Source organism: Pelophylax lessonae (genome assembly GCF_965119305.1).
Source record: "Pelophylax lessonae genome assembly, chromosome: 7".
NCBI classification, from domain to species: domain Eukaryota; kingdom Metazoa; phylum Chordata; class Amphibia; order Anura; family Ranidae; genus Pelophylax; species Pelophylax lessonae.
The window spans coordinates 164,035,207-164,062,929 of record NC_138774.1 but is presented as its reverse complement, the minus strand read 5'-3'; the positions used below and the strand labels follow the sequence as shown (position 1 = coordinate 164,062,929).

Here is a 27,723-nt window from a genome sequence, read left to right as displayed (position 1 = left end):
GCCAGCCCTAAACCTATCAGTTTCTAATTCAGTGACATAACATATAATAAGATTATTTTACCTGCAGAATTAAAGTATTCTTTAGCACGAACACCTCTACTGGTCAATACTATCCAACACAATGTTTTTTTCACTTACAAATATCTGTAAGCCATAACTCTGTAATACTTACTCTATCATAACACAGGAGAGTAGAAAAATTTGGGGTTTTCTGCAGGTGTACAAGCTCCACAAATCGAGCGCAGTAAACAGCATCAATTGCCGAAAATATACAACGAGGAAATATACAAAGCTGCAAAAATTTGGTGATGGTTTCATTCTTAGTAGATCCTAAAATGAAAAGTTAAATGGGTTTGCACATTTATAGTAGTAGTAAACATTTGCTAAAGACATATTTATTATAAATGGGATATGCTATCCCAAGGACTGAAATAACTCCTATTTTATAATTATACTGGGCTTTTCATGAAAACCACAGAGAAAGAGGCTGACTGTTGTTGGATCTGACATCACAATAATGACTACAGTGGTAAAAGCTCTTGTAACATTAACTGCAGTGAAGAGGGACTATATACAACACTGGGCAGATGGCTTTGGTTAACATAGAAAAAAGGATTTTTGTTACTCACTAAAATCCCTTTCTCCCAGTTCATTGACGGAAACAGCTCTTTTTAATTTTGACCATAGGGTTTATAGCGCCACCTACAGGTATAAGACCCTAAGAAGAAAAATAACTCAGCACCGCCTATGGGCTGTCCTATCTGGTATAAACCCCCTTCTCTGCTATGGGCAGTTAGTCAAAAAGCAGCACCAGGAAAATAAAAAAAAATATAGGAGTTGGTGCTGTGTCTGTCAATGAAAAATGAGAAAGGAATTTTAAGGTGAGCAACGAAGATTCAATTTTCTCTTGTGTTTATAAACGGATTCCAGACTACTGAAAGAACAAAAAAGTTCAGGTCCCACATGCTAAAGCCCTTGTATAAAAGTACAAATCAAGGAGCAGATAGCCAAGGGACAGAGAACGAAAATCGAGAAAACAGACTCAATTTGTCTGAGGTCCAGGGGCCTGTGAACCAGCGAAAATGGCCTCCCACCCTATAAACGGGTGGGGGCAAGCCTTGATGCAGAGTAGGACTTATCCCCCAGTTTACTGGGCTTGTGAGAGACCCCGTCTACTGTGTGCCACCCACAAGAGCCTTTAAGGACTTCGATCCTTTGTCCGAGGTGTAGGAAAGAAAGGGCCTTAACGTGCGGCTCCTTTCCCCCTCAGACTATGGCAGTACTCTTCCTCCTGGGGAGATTTCAAATGATGTCATAAAGGATAGCACCAAAGAGCTGTTCACCCTGAAAGGTAGATCTGCCAGAGCCTTTTTAGACATCTGGTCTGCAGACCATCATCTGAGCCAGAGTACTCTCCAAAGCACCACCACTGTTGTCCATCAGGCGCATCACACACATACCTAAGCCCTTGGACCAGTTGTTCCACTTAGGCAGGGGACACCTGCACTTTATCTAAACCACAGCGTAAGATCTTAGCCTACTCAGTATGCATCTGGGATGCAAGGGCCACGTGCAAAACCAGAAATAAAGCTAAGCCAGCAACAGTAAACCAGCTGCGGGTGACCACTTCTGCCTTCCTGCCCTCAGGATCCTTAAAAGAGGGCGACTACTCCATTGGTATCGATTTTGACTTGTTCAACCAAGAGGTTGGAGGGTACATGAAAGGAGGGGTCTACTTCTAAAGAAAGGGCTTCCTAAAGGAGTAATGTATTGTGAAGGGTTTTGGGACCACACAGGGACACTTCAGGCATTTCAGGTCCTTGTAAGCAAATTTATCAAAAATATTCAGGGTAAGAAAAAAACCTGGTCAGAACACATAGGCTTGAACATGCCATACCACTTCCTCTGCAGCCCTTGAGGAATCCTCAATTGTTAGCTTTTCCTGCACCGAGGTAATAAGGACATTTACTAGCACCTTTTCTTGTGAGGCAAAAGGCGGAGCGCTCATCCTCACCATAAGAATCATCAGAGGTCGCATCATCAGGGCTCGCAGGAAAACCTGGGCCCAAAGCAGTGGCATAGTACAATTCAGGCTCAGATATATAGGAGGAGAAGGGGAGGGTGGGGACACTTTTAGCTCACTTTGCGTCCAAACGCAACATCCACCCGAGAGAAAAAAGCCTCAAGGACCACCAACAGTGTATCTAATGGGAGCCTTTAGGAACCCAATGCTTCCATGAGGGGATTTGGAAGGGAAGCATGGGCCTGAGCCTCCATAAGAAATCCACCCAGAAGGAGAGGCACGGTCAAGGGAAGCCCACCCGAGAACGGGAAAACCAAATTGCCCCTAAAAGGTCACAGAAGAGAGAGAGAGAGGGGGTATCCCCGAAAGACTCACCACAACCTCAGTCGCAGAGGAGAGGCAAAAAGGAAGCTGTCCATACAGCCAAAAAAAGGAGAGACAGACCAGCAGGGGAGGAACAGAATCCCCCAGGCCCAACCACATCAGGGAGTAACCGCATAGCGTCCCAGGAAAAAAAAAAAAAAAAAGCGTGGAAGGCATGAACTTACTAGTCCACAGAGGTTGTGGGTAACACTCCCAAGCAAGACCTGCCTCCCCCCGGGTGGAGGTCTGTCGGCTAGGGTAGCATTGTGAGGGACGTCCGGTGCCCAATCATGTGTTCCCCCATGACACTTAAGTCGCTGGCCTCCCCAGTCCTGTGTCCATCAGTAAACACAAGAGAAAACATTTTTTACCTAAATGCATCCCCTGCATTAAGGGAAAAAAAAATGTTCCAGTAATAGCATTAAGCCGCCACCACCCCAAAATACTTACCCAAGTCCTCACTCAATCCAGCACTGTGCCCATCTGCAGCGGCTCTCTACTCTCCCTGCTCTCACAAAGACAAAGAGGTAGTAGAGGGAGCCATTGGCTCCTATTGTTTTCAATCAAACCTTGTGGGCAAAGACTGGGGGAGTCGGGCGGAGCTACGCTGTGTGTATCTACGGGCGCACATAGCCCAGCTTAGGATTACGCCTGCATGTGCGCTCCCCCATAGCGCACAGCTTGCTATAGGGGCACACTCAGAAGCAGAGGAGCGGACACACCAGCAGGGGAAACTGAAGGGGCCACTCTCTCTCTCTCTCTCTCTAACCAAAAAAAAAAAAAAACTTTAAAACCAAATGTTCACCTTTTAAGAAAATAATTAAAAGGAGACTACACACTGTATACCCTTACTGACTATATAGGTCAGTCAAAGCACAGTAATGTAGCAGGGGAGGTGCCAAAGAGCTTTGTTAGGAGATGAATGGAAAACAAGCAGCGTAGTGTGGAGCTATCACATACAGTACCAGTTATAGAATTATGGTTTCAGCTGCAGCCACGTATAAACAGTTGATACTTGTCAGTTGAATTCAACAGATCCTATTCAGGCAATAAGGCTCAAATTGCTGCTATTTACAACATGTCAGGTAAACCTTTTCAATTCAGTTGAATCTATTTTGGCTCTCTGCGTCTATGATGCCAGCACTTTTTAGGTGGTTTATTAGCAGTTTAATAGCACCTATTATTTCAGTAAATCTTTTTAGATAGAAAGTTATAAAACCCTCAGTTCTTTTTAGACTCAATGAAACTTTAAACATTTAGTCGCACATTGCATTGCTACTCTTAGCACTTGCTGATGCAGTGTACTTTTCTGAAAAGGTACAGAAATAAATCACTGCAAAGTAAATGCAATTTTACAGTACAAGCATATTTAAAGAGACAATAGACCCTGGCATACTGCCGAGGGCTTTGTGTAAACTTACGGGCCAAGAGCCAGGTGTCTTTTTCCAGTTTCATCCTTTGAAGAACTCTGCTTACATGTTCTGACTGCTTCTTCTCTTCCTCCACTAGCTTATCTTGCAAAGCAGTGCATCTTTCCTTTTCTTTCTTCTTTTTATTTGGAGGCTACATCACAGATTTTGGAATAAAAGGCATTAACTGAGATTCTAGATTTAAAATTGCAAGGCTTCCATATATCAAAAAAAAATAAGGTCAATTTAGACACTGCTTATATTGGGCTCTTGTTCATTACGAATTTCTTCTTTCTCTGCGCTCTCTGACCATTAATAACAAGTCAACTCAAAGATGTATTAGTGTTACAAGCCCTTATATCACCCAGAGCTTTGCTTACCAGCTTTCCAAGTCTAGTTACCATTGCCAAGTAAGTTTATAGGTTTTATCCCCCCCCCCCCCCTTTTTTTTTGTATTTTATTTTTTCTGCAGAGATTGTCCTACTTAACATTTTGCTAACACTCTGTTTTCATTCTGCTTGGACCTTGAAGAAGGGAACATCTTGAAAGCTTGTCCTGAAAACGTGGATGTTGGTGCCAATAAAATTTAAAGAAAACTATCACAGACAGTAGTCAGTTGTTCTTAGATCACCCATAGAAAGCTCAAATGCATATTTCCTTTTTTTTTTTTTTTTTGTTTACTAGAAACTATACTTATTTGGTTGATTATGTGAAACCAAAAAAAAAAAAACTCTTCATATCCAGTCTTTACAGAAGGCTCAATATCCTTTTTTCTTGATAAAAGTACTAGGGATACTGAATTTCGATCAGCATTAATTGGTTTATTTCTGTACTTGCAGATGATGTAAGCAGCATGAAAAAACACACTAATACCAAAGCTAAAGAAAAGGCAAACTACAATATATTACTTTTTTGTTTTTGAGTTTAAAGCAGAACTTCCATCCCTCAATCAATATTGACTATTTTTAATGCTTATTCTGCTAGCATTAACAAACAGTTAGGACTGTATATAATATTTGTTTTAAAACATTTTTTTTTTTTAACATTTCTTCAATTACTTTCTAGTTTCCAGGCCTAGGACAATTTGTCACCCCATCCCAAGAGTCTTAAAGAGGAAAAAAGGGATTTTCTCAGCCAAGTAAACCCTCCTGCCCAAATGCCTGAGCTAAGGGCAGATAGATTCCAGGAAGTAATTGCTACAAGACTCATCTGCCCTTTTTCAATATGGTCACAGCCAGAAATTCTAACGGGTGTTTTTAAAAGTGATTTCTCAGCAAAATAAAACATGGAGACATTTGGGGGGGGGGGGGGGGGGGGGAGTTAACCACTTCCTGACCGCCGCACAACTATTTACTGCGGCAGTCAGCCGCTTACAGGCAAAGTGACGTAGGGGTACGTGGCTCGCCCACGAGCCTGTAGGGGGCAAGCGCGATGGCCACCGGCCTCTCGCAATCTCCCGCAGGAGAGGGAGAAAGAAAGATGGCTGATGTAAACACAGCCTCTGTGATTACTTCAGTGAGAATGATTAGGCTATGCGATCCTGCTATGTAGGATCGTAGGTCTCTGTGATTACGTCACAAGCCATGCCCCCCCCCACAGTTAGAATCACACCCCTAGGGATATACTTAATTACCTTATGAGCATATGTATGTAGAGGTATATTCTCACATCTGGAAACTTCACAATCAACACATCCTACGGTCATTACCGTTGTACTCTTTTATTCAGTGCTCCGTCGGTCTCGCCTATCTGCCACAGTTCTATATACAGTGGGAAACACCGGTCTTTTTTTTGGTCTCTCTGGCCCTGGGGAGGCCCCATGCGAGGCGCGTCGGCTTTCTGGGACCCCTAGACCGTATTCCACCAGAGACCCTTGAACATCTTAATTGGGTTTCGACATCCCTATATGGGAAAGTATTTCTGCACTTGTGTTTTTTAATTTCAATCAATTTCTCTTGTATATGTGTACGGGATTTATGCCCATGTTATACATGTTTTTTATATTTGTTTAATAAATAATATATTTTTTATAATCGTCTGATATTCTTGATCGTCCTCCTCCCAATCGGCCTAGAAAGCCCCATCTTTTCTCTTTTTGTGCTTTTGTATGTATTAGGGGTAGGGGCCTTTACACGGTAATTTTTTCTCAAAAATCACACAGGTGATCGAATACCACCAAAAGAAAGCTCTGTTTGTGGGAAAAAAAGGACGTCAATTTCATTTGGGTACAGCATCGCACGACTGCGCAATTGTCCATTAAAGTCACGCAGTGCCGAATCGCAAAATAGGGCCTGGTCTTTGAGCAGCCAAATCCTCCGGGGCTTAAGTGATTAAATATTAAAAATTAATGATATTGTGTTTTTGGTTTGTGGTGCTCAGATACAGTGTACAGTACTTCTGCTTCAAATATACTTTAAAGCAACATGTTAAAGCTTTAGGGACAAACTAATTTACATCCAAGATGGTCATACCATTTTAAAGTAATGTTGTTTCTCTGTTCATAAAATGTTTTAATTAAACACAAATATATAGTCAAGTGGTATATATCGGACAGGAAAGGAAGCTTTCAACTCACCATTTCAAGATTGTCATCAATGGCTTTCATTTGTATTTTCAATTTATTGATTTCTCTGTTGTAGCTGGAGGATGGAACAGCCAGGTCATACATTGTCAGAGACCAGAAAGTGGCATAAAACTGAGGGCTGATATCATCCCACACTTTAGGAGGATGTAAAGAAATTACAGCTTCATGAACAGGAGCCATCACAACCTCACATGATGTAATATATTTATGTACTTTATGTTGCTGCTTGTTTCCCTTCTCTGTCTTCTTTAACTCATCATATTTTGACTGAGGAAGTAAGCATACGTCAAAGAAAAAAAGATATTATGCACACACATTACAACAGATGAAGCACAACTATGTAACAGTATTGTTTGATAATAATTTAAAATACAATTACACCCAAAGCACTATCATTTCTGCTTAAAGCGGAGTTATGGCCTGGGGGGTCAATTTTAACGAAAAATACCCCCGGGACAGTCAAGGCTAGTACATTCCATAATGGATAGCCTCTGAACTGTCCCGGGTCGCACTTACCTGTAAGAAGAAATACTTACCTTGAAAAGTTCTTCTCCAGCGCTGCCATCTCAGGAAAGGGCAGCTGAAGCCACAGCGTCCCTCTTAGTGTCCTCTTGACGTCAAAGTCACGCAATGCACTGCACCGGCCCCGCTCGTCACTTCCAATGCAGGCGTGGCATCCCTGCACAGCTTCTGGGCATGACCAGAAGCGGTTTAGCAGGGAATGCTGCGCCTCCAACGGAAGTGACGAGCGGGGCCAGTGCAGGCGTATTGACTCCTGGGAGCGATGACGTTCAGTCCCCAGGAGTCATCGCAAACCGGAAGAGACGGCGCAGGCTGCGGCCGCAGAGGGAGGAAGTGGAAGGAAAGTGAATATATTTTCTTCTATAATAAGGTAAGTGACCAAAAAAATAATCGGTGGTATCCATTTCTTTTTCAGGTTGCACTCAGCAAGCGGATGGCCCAAAATCAATTTTTTCGATTTTGAGGCCGCAACTTCGCTTTAATCTAAAATTTGTTCCAAAAATTGGATTTTTTGTATTTACCGTAAAATCCATTTCTCCGAGTTAGACGGACACAGCGCTCCATAAATCATAACTAGTGGGGTATATTGCCTCCTCCAGGAGTAGGACTAGGCAGAACAAAAAACACCTGGCTATGCCCATGGGCCATCCTCAGCTGGTATATAACCCCCCGCCCCCCCCCCCCTCTGCTCTAGGTAATTCGTTTACTAGCAGTATTAGAAGTATCAGAACTCCATAGAGGGGTGGATGCTGTGACCGTCGAACTCAGAGAAATGGATTTTACAGTCAGTACAAAAATCCCATTTTCTCTTTCGTTCATCGACTGACACAGAGCTCCATAAATCATAACTAGTGAGATGTCCAAAAACAGTCCTAAAAAGAAAATGAGGGGTGTGGAAAATAGCCCAAGGCTAAACATAAGAGCCCTTAACCAGGACACAGGAGCCTTAACTGGGTCACAGGAGCCCCCATCTAAAAATAATGTAGGGTTTTAAAAAAAAAAAAAAAATAAAAAAAAAAACACACCTCAAGAGGAAACAGCCCTCAACTTTGCGGCCAAAAGAAACAACTGCAGATGCCAAAGTATCTACCTTATAGAATTTTGTAAAGGTATGCACCAAGTGCCATGGATAAGTGGTATGGACCAAGTGGCCGCCTTGCAAACTTGCGCTATTGAAGCATGACGAGGGAAGGCCCAAGAAGCACTCAGTGCCCGAGTAGAATGTGCCATGACAGGAAATGGTGGAACCTGACCTTTAATGGAATAGGCCACATTCAAGGTATGCAAAGCAAATTCCTTGGGATTAGCCAGCTTGGGACACAAGAAAGGCACATTCATGTCCTCATTCAAATTGAAGTCAGAGACAACTTTGGGCAGGAATGATGGACAGGGAGGAAGAACCACTATAGACCACTAAAAAAGGGACTGCGACAGGATAATGCTGCCAATTCCAAATAGAGCCTTCTGGCATAACGTAGGCAAGGAACTCTACCAAATATTCTCAAATGGAGGTTTCTGGAGAGCTGAAAGTACTAAATTTAAGCCCCATGGCTGCAAACGAGGCCATACAGGTGGAGCCACAAGTCGAACCCCCTGAATGAAGGTACGAACTAAAGAGTGCGTGGCTAGGGGTGGCTGAAAGAAGATTGCCAAGGCAGACACCTGGCTCTTGATGGTACTCAAGGCCAACTTCTGATCAACGCCCTGTTGAAGAAAGGTTAAGATCCGAGCCACAAAAAAGGATCGAAGATGAGCACCAATCGACTCACACCAAGAAATGTATGCTTTCCACGTATGATGGTATATCTTGCTGGAAGACGACTTCCTCGCCTTCACTATAGTAGGGATCACTGATCAAGACAAACCTCTATCCCTCAATACCTGGCTTTCAATAGCTAAACCTTTAAAACCAGCGACTGTAAAGCAGGATGGTAAATCAGCCCTTGGGACAATTGGTCTTCTCTGAGAGGAAGCCCCCAAGGGACATTTACAGCCACCAGGATGATTGGAAGATCCTCGCTCTTGATTCCTCACAGAACTGCGGAAGAAGCCTTAGAGGATGATACTGGCCTTACCATTGCCCTTGGATGCCTGCTGTGTCTTTTAGAGGACCCTTTAATCTAGTCTCGAACTTCGGTATCCTTCTGTGGAGTCGAACCTGTTAAAGGAGCTGCATGTAAGACTGTGCAAACAGAAGTGTCTTGAAGGTGGATACCACCAGACTCAGAACCTGTATGCAAAATGGGAGAGAGAGAACTATCTGTGTGAAAGCAGCCGGTGAATCACGTCCTGTGGTCCCTGAAGTTTATGCAGAGGAAGGACCACCCTGGTCAGAAATAGAATTAGACCTAAGTATATCAATTCCCTGGACAGGGAATTTCAGTTCAGACAGACATCACCTGAGCCTTTGCAGGAAAAAAAAAAAAAATGCACGAGGAGACTCAGGACCTAAAAAAAAAAAACTTGAAAGGGACAAGATTTGTCCCCCTTTCTGGGTCCCCCCAATAGAAACATTTTGTGGATCTCCTTGATGCTCACAAAAGAAGTCCACAGGGCTGGAAACCATCAAAGATGTCCCCCCAACCCAATAATGGGTGAAGGCAGACCTTCATGCTGAACGAGTCTTGTCTGCTGGTCCGGGGAAGCTAGTTGTAGGCTTACCAGACCAAGGCTGCTTGGAACCTCCCAGGGAAGATTTAAAAAAAAAAAATAATAATAATAATTTTAAATTATATATAAAATTTTTATTTTTTTTTAATCCGCCTTGAAAGGGCAGATCAATGAGAGCTTTCCTAAAGGCTTGGTCAATTCTTAAGCCACAGCATGCGCCTAACAGAAAGTTTGGACAGCACAGGAGCTGTGTCCAAAGCTGCATCACAAATAAACTGCAGCCCATGGACCAACTGGTCCGCTTAATCAACATAAGCAGCGAGGACCTGCTCAAACCCCAGGCCCTGGCGAAAAAGCTTGGCCCATTCAGTTAGGGTCTGAGACAAAGGCTGGCTGCAATGCCGAACCAGCTATAGTAAACATGCTGCGTGCCACAGCCTCTGCTTTTTTTGTCAGCCAGGTCCTTAACCACTTACCGACCGCCCACCGCAGACGTATGGCAGCTAACCCCGGTATTTTTAAAAACAGCGGGCGATCGGCTTTCAGGTAAGGGTGGCCCCAGCGGCGGATTCGCCACAGGATTACCCTGACGGTGCGGCGGAAGAGGTGTCCCCCACCCCCGGTCCTTTTCCCAGCTTACCGGACAAGCCGGCAGCGGGGAAAACAATCCGATCCCGGATCCTCTTAGACAGGAAGTCGAGTGAGGGCCATCTTGCCCTCACTCGACTCTACGGTCTTGGAGGACCGGAGCAACATCAAACGTCGGTGCCTAGCAACCGGCTTAAAGAGCCGATTTCTTTTTAACCACTTTTTTTTTGTCTTTTTTAATGTACTTGTGAGATCTGAGAACTTTTTGACCCCAGATCTCACAATAAAGACTGTAAAAATCAAAAATAATAAATAAAATAAATAGGAAAAAAAAAAATTAAAGCGCCCTGTCCCCGTTAGCTCGCACGCAGAAGCGAACGCATACGGAAGCCCCGCCCACATATGTAAACGGTGTTCAAACCACACATGTGAGGTATCGCCGCGATCATTAGAGCGAGAGCAATAATGTGAGCCCTAGACCTATTCTGTAACTCTAGGCTGGTAACCTGTAGAAATTTTAAAAGTGTTGCCTATGGGATTTTTAAGTACCAAAGTTTGTCGCCATTCCGCGAGCCTGCGCAATTTTGAAGCATGACATGTTGGGTATCTATTTACTCGGCGTAACATTATCTTTCACATTATGGAAAAAAATTGGGCTAACTTTACTGATTTTTTATTTTTTTTATTAAAAAAGTGAATTTTTTTTTCCAAAAAAATTGTGTTTGAAAGACCACTGCGCAAATACGGTGTGATAAAAACTATTGCAACAATTTCTTTTTTTATTCTCTAGGGTCATAAATATATAATGGTTGGGGGTTCCAAGTAGTTTTCTAGCAAAAAATGATTTTAGCTTGTAAACACCAAGTGTCAAAAATAGGCCTGGTCTTAAAAGTGGTTAAATGATAGGGATAGGGATTCCTCTACTGGGATCATGGTTGCTTTATTCAACCTGGTAACAGGAGGGTCCACCACTGGTGGACTAGCCCACTTTTTTAAAAGTGACTCCTCAAAAAGATAATGTACAGCAAAACGTTTGGGGATCACAAATGGTAATTTTAGTTGTTCCCGTTTCTTACAGGAAAACCTGGAAACACCTTTGAAGTACAATGTGACTTATGTGTACCAAACAACAGTCAAGTTCATGGCTAAATCAGCCGCATCCTCCATTTTTAGAGCATCACGCACTGCAGTGACAAGTGCGTCTAAAAGCATTTTTATTCGCTGCTGCGACCATGGAGGTATCATCCTTACTATGGGATGGATCAGGGGGTGTGTTAAATCCCCCTGGGACGGGCCGCGTCCACAGCGGCATTAAGGGTCAGAATCAGATGAGACCACCTGAGCAGGGGACGCTTCCTCTTGGGCCTTTGCCCACATGCCACTTCCACCCAGGACACTAAGGACTGCAGGACCGCCGTCAGTGCAACCATGGGAAGCTGGGGTTCCGAGGGACCTTCCACCTCCATGAGGGGGACAATGGGGGAGATCGTGTGACCCTGAGGCCCCAAAAGGAAAGGAAGACCTTGCAGTACAAAAACATGTTTTTGGCACCACTAAAGGATCCCCTCAAGTAGAGAGAGATAAAAAGGGACACCCAAGGACTCACCCTACCGACCGAAGGAGTGCAGAGAATTCATGGACGCTATCCCTGTTCATAAGTTCTGAGCACAGGAAGAGGAAACTAAGGAGGAGGAGGAATAGGAAGAGGAGGAGGAGCTTTGGCATTCCCACGGGCTTCAGTTTCCAGCATCTCCCAGACTAAGGGAAAACGGCCTCCATGACATCATCCGGCTACACAAACATAACTGCCAAATGGAGACCAACCAGACTAAGGGAAAACAGCCACCATCAGCTACAAACAGGATCATTCCTGCACCCTCTACCAGGGGACTGCCCCCTGAAGGTGGAACACACGTTTAGGGGAGACTCTGCTGTGCACTCTACACCAGTGCCTGCACTGGAGCCCCCCTGCACTACACCCACACTGCAAAAAGAAGGGCATGCACCTAAGGGTCTTCGACACTGGGACCCCTCCAAACTACCAGGGCGGGACACGCTATCTCAGGACCCTTACAGAGTGGGGATAGCGGGGGAGACCCAGGGGTCTCCACTGCATTCTCTGCCCTGGGACCCCCACCAGACTCTAGGTCCAGACGGGAGAATGGGAGTGGGGAAAGCCCAGCTCAGTGAGGGATTTAAGGATAAAAGGAGTGAACCTGCAAGCAGGTCCGACCGTCCCTGGAGGTTACCCACATTCACCCTAAAGAAAAACCACCAGAAGGGGAGAGGGGGGACTGTACTTACCCTTCCATGGTGCAGGTATCGCTCCAGACAGAACTCCTCTCCACCCATGTAGGGGAGCCGTCGACCAAGGGACCACTGCATCTCAGACCCAAGCCCAGTCGTATGCCGAGAGAAAACAAAAAAGATGTAAGGAAGGAGAAAATTGCTAGGACCATAGATCCCAGTCGGGAGCCTAGGTCTTTACTCCTGACTAGACCGATTAAAACTGATACAGAGAGGGGGGTTAAATACCAGCTGAAGACGGCCCATGTGCGTAGCCAGGTATTTTTTGCTCTGCCTAGTCCTACTCCTGGGGGAGGCAATATAACCCACTAGTTATGATTTATGGAGCGATGTGTCCGTCAATGAATGGAAGAGAAATTACTTTAAAAGTATCAAGAACAAGGCAAGCGAAAACATTTAAAATGCAGAGAAGAAAAACTGGTGTACTTACTGAGATGTGATGAGCATACATAGGTCTAGAGAGGAAAAATGCAGCATCGTGTGGGGTGTGAAATTCATTGCACAACACATCTATTGATGGAACTCGTTTTATGTAGTCCTCTGTACTGAGATTAGATGCCAAAAATCCACCAAACTGTACCAAAGTATCATGACACTAAAATAGAAAAGATGATTTAACACAAACCTAAAATCAGCCTACAGTCATGACAAATAACATGCTTTAGGAAAAGCATTAAAAAAAATACAAAGGAAGCACTCAAATTATTTGCCTTAACAAGTAGGAAATGACAAGCAGCGTGAATTTAAAAAGCAACAACCTCATAAAAAAATTTGGGCTCTCTCCAAGGACAGAGAGGCAACAGCGTAAATCACTGGCTCCTGCTGCTGTCAACCAAACCCTGTGGCAAAGTAGAGGGGGGCAGGACCGAGCCTCGCAGACAGAGTGGCTTGGGAACAAGCCCATGGGTGTGCCACTAAAGGAAACCGCTACCTATGGTGGCACAAAGAGAAGTGGAGGAGCCAGGAGCACCGGTGGGAGACCCAAGAAGAGAAGAATTGGGCTGCTCTGTGAAAAACCATTGCAAAAAACAGGTAAACATACCATGTTTGTGATAAAAAAATAAATAAAAAGTTTTGCAATCACCTTTTTTTCCTGTTTCCACTTTTGCAAAAAAATACTAAATGCACCCATATTCATAAAAAGAAAGGGAAAAAAAAAAAAAAAAGCGTGCTTCTGTTTTTTTTCCTAGAGTCTTTAAAGCATTTGCAATTGCTATCAGTAGATTGTTCCCGCAGACTATTCCTCCAGTCACAGGTTCATAGTGAGATATGGACCTTACGCTATGAGGCTGGTGGAAATATCAAAGTAATACAAGTGTGGTAGCATTACTGCACCTGTGCTTCATGGAGAATTAAAGTGGTTGTAAAGCCTTAAGGTTTTTCACCTTAATACAGGTCTATGCCTAAAAACCTTCCATGCTGCAGCACCCCCACCCCCCTCCCTTTTCTTACCTGAGCCTGATTCAATCCAGCGATGTGCAAGAGCGCAATGGCTCCAGCCTCTGTCGCTCTCCTCATTGGACAGATTGATAGCATTGGCTCCCACTGCTGTCATTTAAGAGCTGTGACCTTGGAGCTGGGGTTGGGTCCCAGTCCCGCTGAATGTGTCAATGGACGCAGCAGCAGGACTCAGGAGCGAGCCCGCATGGGGTGCCCCCATGGAACGCGGCTTTCTGTGGTGGCACCCAATGAAGTAGAGGGGCCTGGAGCGCTGGCAGGGGACCCTAGAAGAGGATCGGGCTGCTATGTGCAAAACAGAGCAGGCAATTATAGGCAGGCTTGTTGCTTTTTCTTTAATCGAACGACTACAACCACTTTAAGACTCCTTCCGCCACGGAGGCAGAGGGGACCTGTATTTCCATTAAAGGATGACACAGCTGTGCAGATGAAGCCACGTGTAGCTGTTCCAAAATCAAATTCTAATAGAAACCGGGGAGAAAGAGGGGCTATTCAGTAAAGGGGGAACTGCAGCCCGTGACTGTTTCATGTTTCACACTAACACAGAGTCTGAAAAGGTAGACTAGTGTTGACAGGAATAAATTCAGCCTGATAATTCTATTCTACTCACCTGATCATATAACTTTCCCACCAGCTTCAAATGCTTTTCTCCTCCTTCCTGAAATATCACACCATTTCTCTGTTGGGCCATCAGCAGACACAAAGGAAGAGCCAGGTCATGGTCCAGTAAAGCATCTTTTAACCTTTGAGAAGACTTCTTCGTGTTTCTAATTTGACCAAAGTAGCCACCCTGAGGAAAAGGCATTCCGCAAATATAATTATACATGTTAATCAAAATATTAGCCTATGATATATTATAGATGCTTTTATCCAACATAATAAACACCTCTGATTACCAAGTAAATGGAATTATTACTCAATGCCATGAAGGACCTGGAAAATGTTAAATTTCAGCTTACTTTTGAGACCACTAACTTTAAAGTGTTAATTAAATCACATGTGCAATGTGAGAGAATAACTATGTGCTGCACAGTACATGCTTCTGGTTTGGGAGGTCTGAGACAGCATGCCAGACAAACCCTGAACCTATTTTCCTGTGGATTATGATAGCAGTCTCTTGTAGCACAATCGAAAAAACATAGCATTAATATTGCAAAGGCCACAAATAGGCTATGGAGTTCAAAGATTTCATTTCTGAAAAAAGTTACTTTTACAGAGCTAAATATTTAAATAAAAGTAAAAATTACTATAATTTATGTATTTATGAAAACAAATAAAAGTTCACCCGCGTGGCTATTGTATAAAGCCTTTACATTTTAATGTCTTGAAATACATGTAGGAGAGCATGTAGAGATCATGTGCTTTGGCTAGGAAATCAGAACTAAGCATGTGTTTTGTTACCTCCAACTTTCAATTTTTTTATTTTTTTATTTCAGCAACACAGTGGCTTCAAAATATTAAAAAACTGAATTTTTTGTTACAGAACGTAAAATCCCTTAAGCCCCTTTCACACTTGTGCGACTTGTCTTGCGACTTGGGAGTGTCGTACTAATGATTTCCAATGCGTACCGTTCATATCTGTGCCACTAAGTCGCAATGACGTTTATGACGTTAAGTAGTCCCTGCACTACTTTGGTCCGACTTTGATGCGTTTTGAGGTTCATAGACCTCAAGATTACACACGCATTGCTTCAAGTCCAGTCAAAATCGCGACAAAAAATTGCGCAACTTTTAGGTCGCACAAGTCTGACCTTGGCTAAAGGTGCAGGTGCTGTTTCCATCAATGAACTCAGAGAAAGGGATTTTATAGGAAGTAACAAATATTCCAATTTTTTCTTACGTTCATTGACTAACACAGCTTCTCTTCCTTCTTGACCATAGGGATGTCCCAAAGCAGTGCCTTAATGAGGGGGTGGGGAAAAAAAAAAAAAAAAACAGGAGCAAACAGGCAACCACGAGAAGAAAAAACCCCTACAGGGGAGACAATCAACCTCAAACAACTATCTGCAGAAAACCAGGTAGCCGCCTAGCAAACTTGAGACAGAGACACTTGATGGCAGAGGGCCCAAGAGGCACTAATCACCCTGGATGTGTACCATAACCAGAAAGGGAGGATCCAACCCTTAATGGCATAAGCCTGAACCACCATCTGCTGGATTCATCGACAAAAGGGCAATAGAGGAGGCCACCAGACCTTTTTGTTGACTGTCCAAAATTACAAATAGAGAATCTGACCTCTGAAAGGAAGCCGTAGCAGACAGGCATACATGTAATGCTCAGACCACATTCAGACTCCAAGGAGTGCAGCGCAACCTCCTTAGGGTAATGGACACTGGCCAAAAAATAATCCCTGCCCAGGCATAACCCTTTCCAGCATAGCGAAGGCTCCTGTTTTGTAGAAAGTGATAAGCAATACCCAAAAGGGGAGAGATTGGTTTGTCTTGTGATGTACTGCAAGAAAAAGATCTTATAGGTAAAAAAAAAAAAAAAAAATTCTGGTGCACCAAAAATGAAAAATTCGGTGCCGAAACCAAAAAATTCAGGATGCACTCGGCCAAAAACCGAAACTGATGGTTTTATTAAAAATATATTTTTAAAAATGTTTTGTTCTATTCGCCTTTTTATTTAATATCATGAATTTAAATGAATATGAATTTATCGTCAGCCATTATCGGCACCTTTTGAACAGTGTTAAAGATTTTGCTTGCTGCATTTTTGGTCAGCACCTCCCCATTGAGATGCACTGAAAACGCAGCAAGAATGCATCAAAAATTCACTTTTTTTGATGCATTTTGTGAGTCACATGCCCTATGAAAATCACACCATAAGCACGGTAAATTCGCATTAAAGTTGCTTTGCTTTCGGCACAACGCAGAAAACCCTATTCTCGGCCAATAATTTTCGGTGCATCACTAAAAAAAAAAAAAAAAAAAAAAAAATGACATAGAATACCTACTTGGAATGTCCCAAAGCACTAAACCTGAGGGGTGGGAAACACAGCAAGGCCAAAACAAGCCCCAAACCCAGAAACCGAAAAAGTGAAATCCTACTACAAAGCCAACTGCAAGACCTTTCACCCAAAACTGCTGTCAGCAAAGTCCAGCAAAGGTGTAAACAGAATGCCAGCAGCCTTATAAAATTTAACAGAAGCTTGAGGCTGAATAGCAGAGGAAGCACTGACGCTCCTGGTGGATAAAAAAAAAAAAAAAAGCCTTCCATGTACGACAGTACACTTTCCTAGAGGTCAACTTTCTATCCTTGAAGGTAAGAATAACAGAGTCAGAAACTTGCTTATAAAACTCAGTATTTGTGCTTTCATGCGGTCAAAGCCAGCGACCGTAAAGCAGAATGGAAGATCGGACATTACAAAAGCAAATCTTGTCCATCCAGAACAGCCCACAGCTTCTCAATGTCTGAATATTGCTTTCTTCTTGGCCAAGCAGTTGTGATTAAATCACTGGAATGCCCTCCACCTTTATCCTGCACAGTAGGCATGAGAGAAGCCTAAGTGAAGGAAAGACATAGATCAGGGAAACAGAACTCAAGGACATCCACCTCAAGCGCTAGAGGATTCCTGGTTTAGGAAACAACTTGTGTGCTCGCTCCCAAGACACACAGCATGGCTCGGCCCTGATCGTGGATGCAATGCAGGACTTCTGCAGACTTGTCTGTATCTATCTGCTTGTACCTTGTACAGGCAGGCAGATACACACTAACCAGAAGAGAGAATCAACTACCAAAGCGTTCAACAGCGCCATGGTAGCTCATTCAAACTACAAGCCGTCAGCCGCATAGGCTGTTGGTTCTTGTAGTTTCTCCACTTACAGCACTGTGAATAAATGATGTGGCTGGGCAGGCGGAGCCCTGCATAGCCTTAATATTCTGACAGTGAGCGCCAGAAGAAGGTGCCCGCTCACTGTGTGTGTTCCAAAAGATGGACTTATCCTTTAAGACCCCGTTCACACTGGGGCGACGCTACTTGCCGGGGCGACCTCACAGGTCGCAGAGCGCAGCTCGCACCGCGACCTCGGAGCGGCCGGCACGGACTTCATATCATTGAAGTCAATGCAGGTCACTCCAGGTCGCCCCAAAGAAGCTCCGGACCCTTTTTCTAAGTCGGAGCGACTTGTGTCGCTCCTATTAGAACAGGTCCACAGCTACTCTATGGCAGGCGACCTACGGCGACTTGTCAGGCGACCAGGTCAACTGACAGGTCGCCCCAGTGTGAACGGAGTCTTATGGTTTCACTGTTTATTATTTAAATTTCAATACAAAACATTTAAAAATTACAACCACATCATATATTTCTGTATACAATTGCTCTCATCTCCCATCTTCCCCAGTTCCCTCCCTACCCTACCCTACCTAGTACCCCACTCTACTCTTCTCCCACCCTCTCCTCTCAGTTCCCATGCACTTCCCTATTCCTCTGCACATATTTACTCAATTCCTTAAAGTCTATCCAATTGTCCCATATTCCGGAGAGTCTCTCCATCCTGTCTTCACTTCTGCAAAGATACTCCATATTAAATATGTATTCAATTATTTTAAACCATTCCTTTAATGAGGGTCTTTCTGGGTCTAACCATTTTTTTTTTTTTTTTTTGGAATTATACTTTCTGCAGCATTTAGAAGGTGTGGTAACACTGTACTCCTGTATTGTTTTGGAATAGACCGCCCCGTTGGTCGTCTGGAATCTCTATACCTGCAATTTCTTTTATATATTGTTCCACTTTCTGCCAAAACTCTCCTATTTTTGGGCACTTTCTCAGGCGTTATATACCATCTTGTCAAGAGTACATAGTTAATTTCAATTGTCTTTATATCTACTGCCGAACTATACGCTGCTCTCATTAATTTACCTATTTCGAGTTCTCCTAACTGTGTTCCCAAGTCCCATTTTCTAATGAATGGAGGTATTTTTGGCCCTTCCAGCTCCTTGAATATTTTATAAATCTGTGCTGTATGGTGTTTCGCTGGCTCCTGTACATTACAAAGAAGAGGATTCAAATCTTCCTCAGATCTAATTAGTTGTGGCAATGTTGATACAAAGTGCTTTAGCTGTTAAAACCTCCATTCATTCAACTTCATCAAGTCACCCTTGTGTTTTAACTCCCGATATTAACAAATTTTTCCTTTTTGTGCGATATTTTTAACTGTGCATTTTTAATCCATTCAAATTGCATCCCATCGCCCGGTAGAAATAAATGTGTTCCCGATATTGCCATTTTACTTGCATGTGTATTTTATTCCATATCCTAAATACATTTTTGGTCAATTCATGTGTATTTACATCCAGTGTTCTATATCTATGTGCAATCCATATATTCTTTTTCAATAATGTCTTACTCCGTGTATTTTCAACCTCCACCCACCTTTTACCACTTTTTATATTTGACCATTCAATCATTCGTGTTAATACAACAGCATCATAATATCTTTTAATGTCCAGTACTGCTAGTCCCCCTAGTGTTTTACCTTTGGTTAGTACTGAATATTGTATTCCAGATTTGTTTTTTCACCATATGGACTTTAACATCCTTGACTTTAATGTTCTAAAATATATCTGAGGTATTGATATTGGCAACATCTGGAATTTATACAGAATTTTTGGTAATATCGCCATCTTTATTATATTTATTCATCCGATCCAGGAGAGCCATTTATTCCCTATTTTTATTGTAATGCAGTTTTAATCTTGTTTAATGATGGGATAAAGAGAGTTCTCAGTACTTCTTTAATTATTTTATTAACCACTTTAGCACTGGAAGATTTGGCTGCTCAAGGACCAGGCCACTTTTTTCAACTTGGCACTGCGCGACTTTAACTGACAATTGCGCGGTCATGCAATGCTATAAGTCCTTTTTATCCCCACAAACAGAGCTTTCTTTTTGATATTTGATCACCTCTGCGCTTTTTATTTTTTGCGATAAAAAAATAAACAAAAATTTTGCAAAAAATTTACATTTTCTACTTTGACAGTTAAAAAATATTTAATATACTAAATTTTTGTCGTATATTTAGGCCAAAATGTATATACATATATGATATATATATATATTTTTTTTTTTTTTTTCACATTCTGATCTATAAAATTCCAAAAAAAAAAAAAAAAAAAAAAAAAGAAGTGTGAATTTTTTTAACATTTTAGGCCAATTTGTTTTCTGCTACATATTTTTGGTAAAAATAAATAAAAAAAAATCATAATAAGCGTATTTTGATTGGTTTGCGCAAAAGTTATCGCGTACCAACTATGGGAAAGATGTAATTTTTGTTTTTTTACTAGTAATGGCGGCGATCTGCAAATTTTTTGCGGTACTGCGACATTGCGGCGGACAGATCGGACCCCTAACTGACATTTTTGACACTTTTGGGGGGACCAGTGATATTACTACAGTAATCAGTGCTAAAAATATGCACTGTTACTGTAATAATGTGCCTGGCAGGGAAGGGGTTAACACTGTTGGTGATCAAGGGGTTAAATGTATGCTTCATGCTTACTGACGTGTGTGGGGGGAGGGGGTTCTGTGACAGAGATCGCAGGTTCAGCTATGCTGAATCCTGTGATCTGTCCCCATCTGTCACAGAGAAGGTCCGCCAGCTTTGTTTACACAAGCGGGTGGATTTTCTCACTCTTTCCCCGACGATCGGGGAAGAGAGGCGGTGATCACCGCCTCTCCTCCTCCGGCCCGATTCCCGCTGTGTCTAAGCTCTGGTGGTGCGCACGCGCCGCCGAGACAACTAGGAGTCCAGCAACATAGGTCTACATCGCTGGACACAGAGCTGCCACTGAGCCGCAGTAGCAGCACAGTGAGCAGTCCTAAAGTGGTTAAATTTGGTAATTTTATCCTGGGATTGATCAGATAGAATAAAATATCATCTGCATATGCGGCTACTTTATGAACTTCATCTCCTATCTCCTAGTAGTGGCTCCAATGAGAGTTCAAACAGGAGAGGTGAAAACGGGCAGTCCTGTCTCGTTCCATTCGACATTTCAAAAGATGGTGAAAGGCTCCCATTTACTCTGTAGAATGTTTATATCAAGCCTTGACCCATCAGACCATCTTAGGGCCTAATCCCAAGTTTTCTATTGTGTTCAACATAAAGCTCCAATCCACCCTGTCAAATGCCTTTTCGGCATCTATTGACAGGAATATACCTGGGGCTTTTCCACCTCTCAGCTTATGCAGTAAGAGTAATATTCTATTCTTATCCCGTTATCTTTACCTTCCCTGCCTGGGATAAACCCTGTTTGGTCTGTATGAATCCATTCAAGAATCAATGCTTTCATTCTTGTGGCCAATACCTTTGCATACAGTTTAGTATCTGCATTAGGCAGGGCTATTTATTGGTCTATAACTGGAGCACAGAGTTGAGTCCATTCCTTCTTTATGTATAACTGTAATATGTGCCTATAGTGATTCTTTCCTCATTTCCTTTCCCTCTGCCAATGCATTCATATAGACACAATTTTGGAATCAGTTCTTTGAACTTTTTGTAATAGCGGATTGTAAACACATCGGGTCCTAGACTCTTCCCTATTGCTGTATTTTTTATTGCTAGACTGATCTCCTCTTGCGTTATTGAGTCTTCTAGAATTTGAAAATGATCTTCCTTTAACTAATTTTGTATTTTTTGTGATCTTTTCATTTCAGCTTCTTGAAATCCCTTCCGTCTCACTGCATATCGTATTCTACAGTAACTTTGGAAGACCCTAGCTATTTCTCTTGTTAAATGCATTATCCCATCTTTACTGTTGATTTTTTCTATGAAAAGTTCTGCTTTTTTATTTTCTATTATTTTGGTAGCTGTTTTCCTGTTTTATTTCCCCATTTATAGCTATCCTTGGCCACTCCATTGAAAACCTGTCTTGTTTCCTGTTCCATTAAGTCTTCAAGTTCATCTCCTTCAGGGTCTGTATCGTGTTTTCCACCAGCACAGTAGGAGGCTCTGCTCGCAGAAGAAGGTCGTCCAAGTAGCCCAGGACTGCGATTGCCCGCTAACGTAACAATGCTAGCACCAGGGCCAACACTTTCGTGAAGACTTGAGGAGTGGAGGCGTGACCAAAGGCTAACGCCACAAACTGATAATGCTGGTGACCGACACATATTGGAATGTGAAGGTAAGCGTCCTTGAGGCAAGACAATCCTCCTGATGCAGGGAAGCCACCAATGGACTCCATTCTGAACTTCTGCACCCGCACAAAGCAGTTCAGCGCCTTGGGGTCTAGAATTGGATGCACCTTGCCTTCCTTCCTGGGGACTGAGGTTTGAGTAAAAAACCCCTGAAATTTTCCAAAGTCGGAACCAGGACGACCACCCCTTGAAGCAAAAGGTCTTGTACTGCCCCAAAGAGAGCCTGTAAGCTTATCGGGGACAGTCACACGTTGTAAGGAAAGAACCTTTCCAGGGGGTAAGAAGAAAACTCAATCTTGTAGCCGGACTGTATAACTTTGTGAACCCACTCGTCTTTTACCAGGGAAGTCCACGGGTCCAGGAACCAGCAAAGATGTCCCATCACCCCAGATACGAGTGAGGGTGCACCTTCATGCTGAAGAGGCCTTGTCTACGGGTCTGGAGAAGCCCGCTCTTGACCTGCCAGACCAAATTTGCTTGGATTCTCCTAAGGCAGCCCTGAAAGCCTTTGATTCCTTGTCAGTCGACCCTGAAGGAGGAAAAAACTTCTAATGAGCCCAGAAGGGGGGCCCACCTGTACGATGAGGGTCCTTACCTTTCTTCCGTAGGCTACTAAGGGCACTCTTCCCCCCTGTGAGAGCTTTAATGATGTCATCCAGGGTAGCACCAAACAGGCGATCTCCTTGAAAGGAAAGATCAGTCAAGGCCTTTTCAGAAGTCTGATCCGTAGACCAGCATTTGAGCCAAAAGACATGCCGAAGGACCACTGACGAAACAGAGCCGAGCTACTAGGGGAGTTGCATCCGAAGAGACATCACAGATAAACTGCACCTCCTGGACCAACTGGCCTGCCAGCTCAGCAAAGGCAAGGGGGAGCTGCTCCCCCACCCGGTCATGGCGTAAAGCTTAGCCCATTCGGTCAGAGCCTGCGACACCAGGGCAATGGTGAACACCAGCCTCAGTGCCTAACCAGCCAGGGTGTACATATTGCGGGCCACAGCCTCTGCCCTCCCGTCAGCCGGATCCTTGACCTCGCGACTCATTTAACACGCATGCCAAGGCCAGCCCCCCTAACACGCAGGTCAACCCCCAGTGGGGCTAGGTCGCCGCTGACCTAGCGCGAAGTTGAGGTCTGTACGCACTCGCAGGCCAAAATGGGGTGACCACTGGATCTAGATTATCCATCCCGTTGAGATCCAGTTGATTGTAGATCTCACAGGGGGGAAAAAAAAAGAAAACTGAGAAAAAAAAATCTATTTGAAAAGAACTAGGTCCTGACTAGGCAGAAAAAAAAAACTGAGTACCTATAGCAGAGAGAGGGAGTATACCCCCTGGGACTGCCCATAGGTGTAGCCAGACTTTTTTCTGCCTAGTGTCCTACTCCTGTAGGGGGCAGTATAACCCAACGGTTAAGATGAGGAGCTGTGTTCATCAAAGAACGAAAGAGAAATGCAGATATTTTGTACCTGTGAAACGGCATATACGTTTAGTGTAAATGTGACAAAACTGAATGTTACTAGGCTAATTTTGCTCCAGGTCGACTGTTATTCATTCATACAAAATACAGTGAATCAGGAAAATACCTATTTATGGCCACTAGATGGAGCTGAAGATCATAGGAATCAAATACTTTACTATGATTTTCAGCTCCATTTAGTGGCCACAATTTAGTGGCCTAATAAACTTGGACATTAGTCACATAAAGAATGCATGGTACATGCAGTTTTTTTACAGGAAGAAGAGCTCTGCCAATTTCTCATAAACCCACCCCTTACTTTTACCAACAATGCACCAGAAAAAAATAAATACATAATTTGCTTAACACAAGTAAGCCCTAACTTACTACTCTGAAAAGTTCCAAAGATTTGACACCTTTAAAATGAAAATAAAAAGGTTGACTGGTAGGACTAATATGTAAAGTATAGCAGATTTAATTCAATAAATGTACAATGAAAGCAGCCTATGGTATACAATCAGCATGAGTATGCAATGGATCCCAGGGTGTCAAACTGGCGGCCCTCCAGCTGTTGCGAAACTACAAGTCCCATCATGCCTCTGCCTTTGGGAGTCATACTTGTAACTGTCAGCCTTGCAATGCCTCATGGGACTTGTTGTTCTGCAACAGCTGGAGGGCCGCCAATTGTACACCTGTGAAATGTAAAGATGCCAGGGTGGTTGTGAGAGTGTTTGAAGGGTCATCCAACAGCACATTATCTCTCACCTCCGCTTTAAGTTGTTCTCCACCAGTCATTGCTTCCAGCTGTTCCATTGTAATTTCTTCAGTGATTTCAATCCCAGCCATCTTTTGTACCACCTCTTTTAGAATTAGCAAATCAAAACTGCAAGGCAAATGTTACAGAAGGGGAAATATTTTTGAGATTTACTACATAGCCCAATAGTCAGCATTTCAATAACACAGGTTTGCAAAATTGAATGAAGTGTAAATGGCACAGAATATATAAAAGAAAAACAAATCTATGACAAAGTTAACACTTACAAGTTAACACACTTTTATATTCAAATCAATGCTTACCTTTTGCCAGCCTTTAGCTGGTTTGCTACATACTGCAGAAGCCCAGCCAATTCTATGGGATATTTTCTAAAAATTGCTCCACAAAAGCTAGCTAGGCCTGCAGGACAGAAAAAAAATGACATTAGACCTTTCTGAAATTCAGGCAAGAGACATTCATACAGCTCACACTGGGGCCTTGTACAAATGAGCTTCAGCCTGTGTAACAGTAGTTTACACAGCAAGTTTTACAGAGCTTTCAAACAGTTTCAAGCTGGGAGTGCTGCTTATCAGGTTTCATTAAGCTGAAACATTACATGAACGCTTGTTTAAAGAGGTTTTAAAGGCAGACTTTTTTTTATCTTAATGCATTCTCTGCATTAAGGTAAAAAAATTTCTGAGTCCCCCCCCCCCCCCCCAAAACACAACAGAGCCAAATCTCGATCCAGCACTGTGCCTGAGAGTAGCAGTTCTCTTTTCACTCCCTCCTCACAGGGCAGACTGATAGCAGTGGGAGCCAATGGCTCCTGCTGATGTCAATCAAATCCAGTAATGAGAGAGACAGAGGGTGGGGCCGATTCTATGGGCACAGGCAGCGTGTCTCAGGTTTAAGCCCACAGGGGTGCCACAATAGGAAGCAGCTTCCTATGGTGGCACACAGAGAAGACTAAGAGCCAGGAAAGCCAACAGGGGACCCCTAGAAGAGGAAGACCGGGGCTGCTCTGTGCAAAACAATTGCACAAAGCAGGCAAGTATAAAACGTGCAATATTAAAACATAACAATAAAAATTACCATTTACAATCACTTTAATGTGACACTCAGTATCTGCATCAGAATCTATGATCTGCAATGAGCTAAGTCCAAAGTAAACTTATCCATGGTTTAAATACATTTTTGCTGTGCTTTGGAAGTAATTAAGAAAACATGCCCTTGGAAGCCTTGTACATTCTGGCTTCAGTATGTGAAAGAGCAATGTATACAGGAAGCTTTTAATTAGTATTTGCAAAGTTTCAGTAACCTGGGAGCATGATAATAAATAGGGATGAACTCAGGCGTGTTTAAACCAGCCTGAGCTATCCTGCCGGGAAGCTGTGAAAGCAGACAAGCCAGTCATAGGCGGCAGAGTCATTCTACGCTCTACAGCCTAAATGTATATGTGCAGTTATGTGGCGAGAAATGCCTCTGTCAACTTCGACAGCTTTCTGGCAGGATAGGTCAGGCAGGTTCAAACCCACCTGAGCTCATCCCCATTTCCCAGCTTAATGAAACCTTGCAAATACCAACTAAAAGCTTCCTGTATACATTGCTCTTTCACATACTGAAGAAGGCCTCATAGCGCATGTTTTCTACATGACTACGAAAGCACAGCAAAATTTAAACCCACAAAAAACATTTACTGGTTGTAAGGTTTGAGGACAGGTTTGGACTAGGTGACAGTCACCAAACCTGGAAAGCTGTACACCACCATGACAGATTTATCCATTTTCATATAAGCCTTTTTCTCTTGTATCATCCACCATCCCTCCCTCCTACTGTAGTACAAATCTTTAATCACCTCCACCAACTGTTGAAGCCAAATATGGACCACAAACTATTTATCCTGTCTCCATAAACGCATGCCACAAGCACGCCTTCATCCCAATAGCAACACTACACCCTTGGAAAGAGCCAGTGTCCCAGGGGTAGTCACAGAATTTCAGTCTGCAGTGTATGGCTTCGAACTCCAAAATGAGTGAAATCTGAGACTCCACGTCAACCAAGTTTCTTTAGCCATAGCAGCCATTAAAACCCCTACCCAACCTAAAAAGACATCCAAGGAGAGGATGATCCAGTTCAGTGGAAGGAAAGACCAGTCCAGCTCTTGCAAGGGATTATAAAGCCACCAATTTAGAAAATGGGGGAGAGAAAATAGGAGAGATACACTCCTTGAAATGCCTTCAATGACTGTGTATGCTCTGAGTGACGTCAGCACCAGGCGAAGGAAGGTATTACCAGTCATCGCAGTCACTTTCTGATCGGATGGCCTCCATACAGTGACAGCCAGCGCCCAACACCAGCTCTTTGGCTGTCGGCTTCCCTCATGGTAGGACACTGAGCCTCTCTACTATAAATCTTGTCACTCCTGTCTGTCTCCTACTTGCTCTTGTGAGTGTAACTTACTATGATTTAAAGTGTCAATTAACCCACATCATAACTATCAATACATATACACGTGCTGTTCATACTCTTGTCACTATGAGATTCATTTTCTCTATTTTGCAAAAAAAAAAAAAAAAAACCTGTGCATGCCCCCAATTTAGCAGCTGTGATGGCAACTCTGCACAAGCTCATTTTTTAGTGAGTTTTTATGCGGAACATTTCCCCACAATCACATCTGAGCAGCCATCTCCCCTAATGATCTTGTGCAATATTTGTTAGATAATCCCTTTGCACAAATTTTTCTTAATCTTTTTGATCATTTACTTTTAGATGTATGGACCACCATATACTAGCAATAAGCCTTATTTTTCCCTTGGTTCCCACCCACTGTTGCTTTCTGTGTCAGGGAGTCTGCCATTAACTTTTGGTCTAATAGCCATACATTCCCTCTAGGTAAGATCCTGAATGAGTCAATAGATTTTGTCTTTATGTGATCTATTCCTAATCAATATCCCTTATCTATGTATTTTATTACTATTCCTTGCTACCATTTACATTTTAAAACTCCATACGGTTAGGGTTCCCAGAAGTATTCCTTGTGCTTTTAGCGGGAGTAATTGAGGGGCAATATATCTGCCTTAACCACCTGTTCCATCTTGCATATGTTCTATCCATGACATTCATGTGGCCTTAAATTGTGAATGCCTTTGTGGTTTGTCTTATGCTCCATGAATATTGTGATTAACACCAAATATCCTTGAAACTCCTGGCAAATACTGATCCATGTATATATGTTGCAGAGATTCTTGTCAACCATTAACTAGTGTACATCCCTGAGGAAGACTACAACTCGCTGAAAGGCGTTGGGGTTTCTGCAAATGATATATGAACTTCTATTTATGTTTTGCTTTGCCTGTATGCTTCATAACATTACCTTTATGTTCTACGATTCTTAGTGGTGGTTTTGGTACACCACCTGTTATCTCAGGGCTTATTTTATTATTGTCCAATAAAATCATGTCATTTTAGATACATCTCTTCCTTGTAGAATGTTTACATTTACACCTTTTGTGGT

The 27,723-nt window shown here is 43.0% G+C and overlaps 1 protein-coding gene across 1 annotated transcript in view; it reads right to left on the bottom strand.

Moving 5' to 3' along the window:
- THOC2 (THO complex subunit 2) overlaps window positions 1-27,723 on the bottom strand; it is a 282,137-nt gene that overhangs the window by 133,249 nt on the left and 121,165 nt on the right. Inside the window, exons 19-25 of the mRNA XM_082263317.1 lie at window positions 24,533-24,629; window positions 24,221-24,338; window positions 14,475-14,654; window positions 12,837-13,001; window positions 6,371-6,646; window positions 3,808-3,949; window positions 173-330 (exon numbers count right to left, since the gene is read on the bottom strand). Coding sequence (XP_082119443.1) covers window positions 173-330; window positions 3,808-3,949; window positions 6,371-6,646; window positions 12,837-13,001; window positions 14,475-14,654; window positions 24,221-24,338; window positions 24,533-24,629 — 1,136 coding nt within the window. The remainder of the gene's footprint in view (window positions 1-172; window positions 331-3,807; window positions 3,950-6,370; window positions 6,647-12,836; window positions 13,002-14,474; window positions 14,655-24,220; window positions 24,339-24,532; window positions 24,630-27,723) is intronic.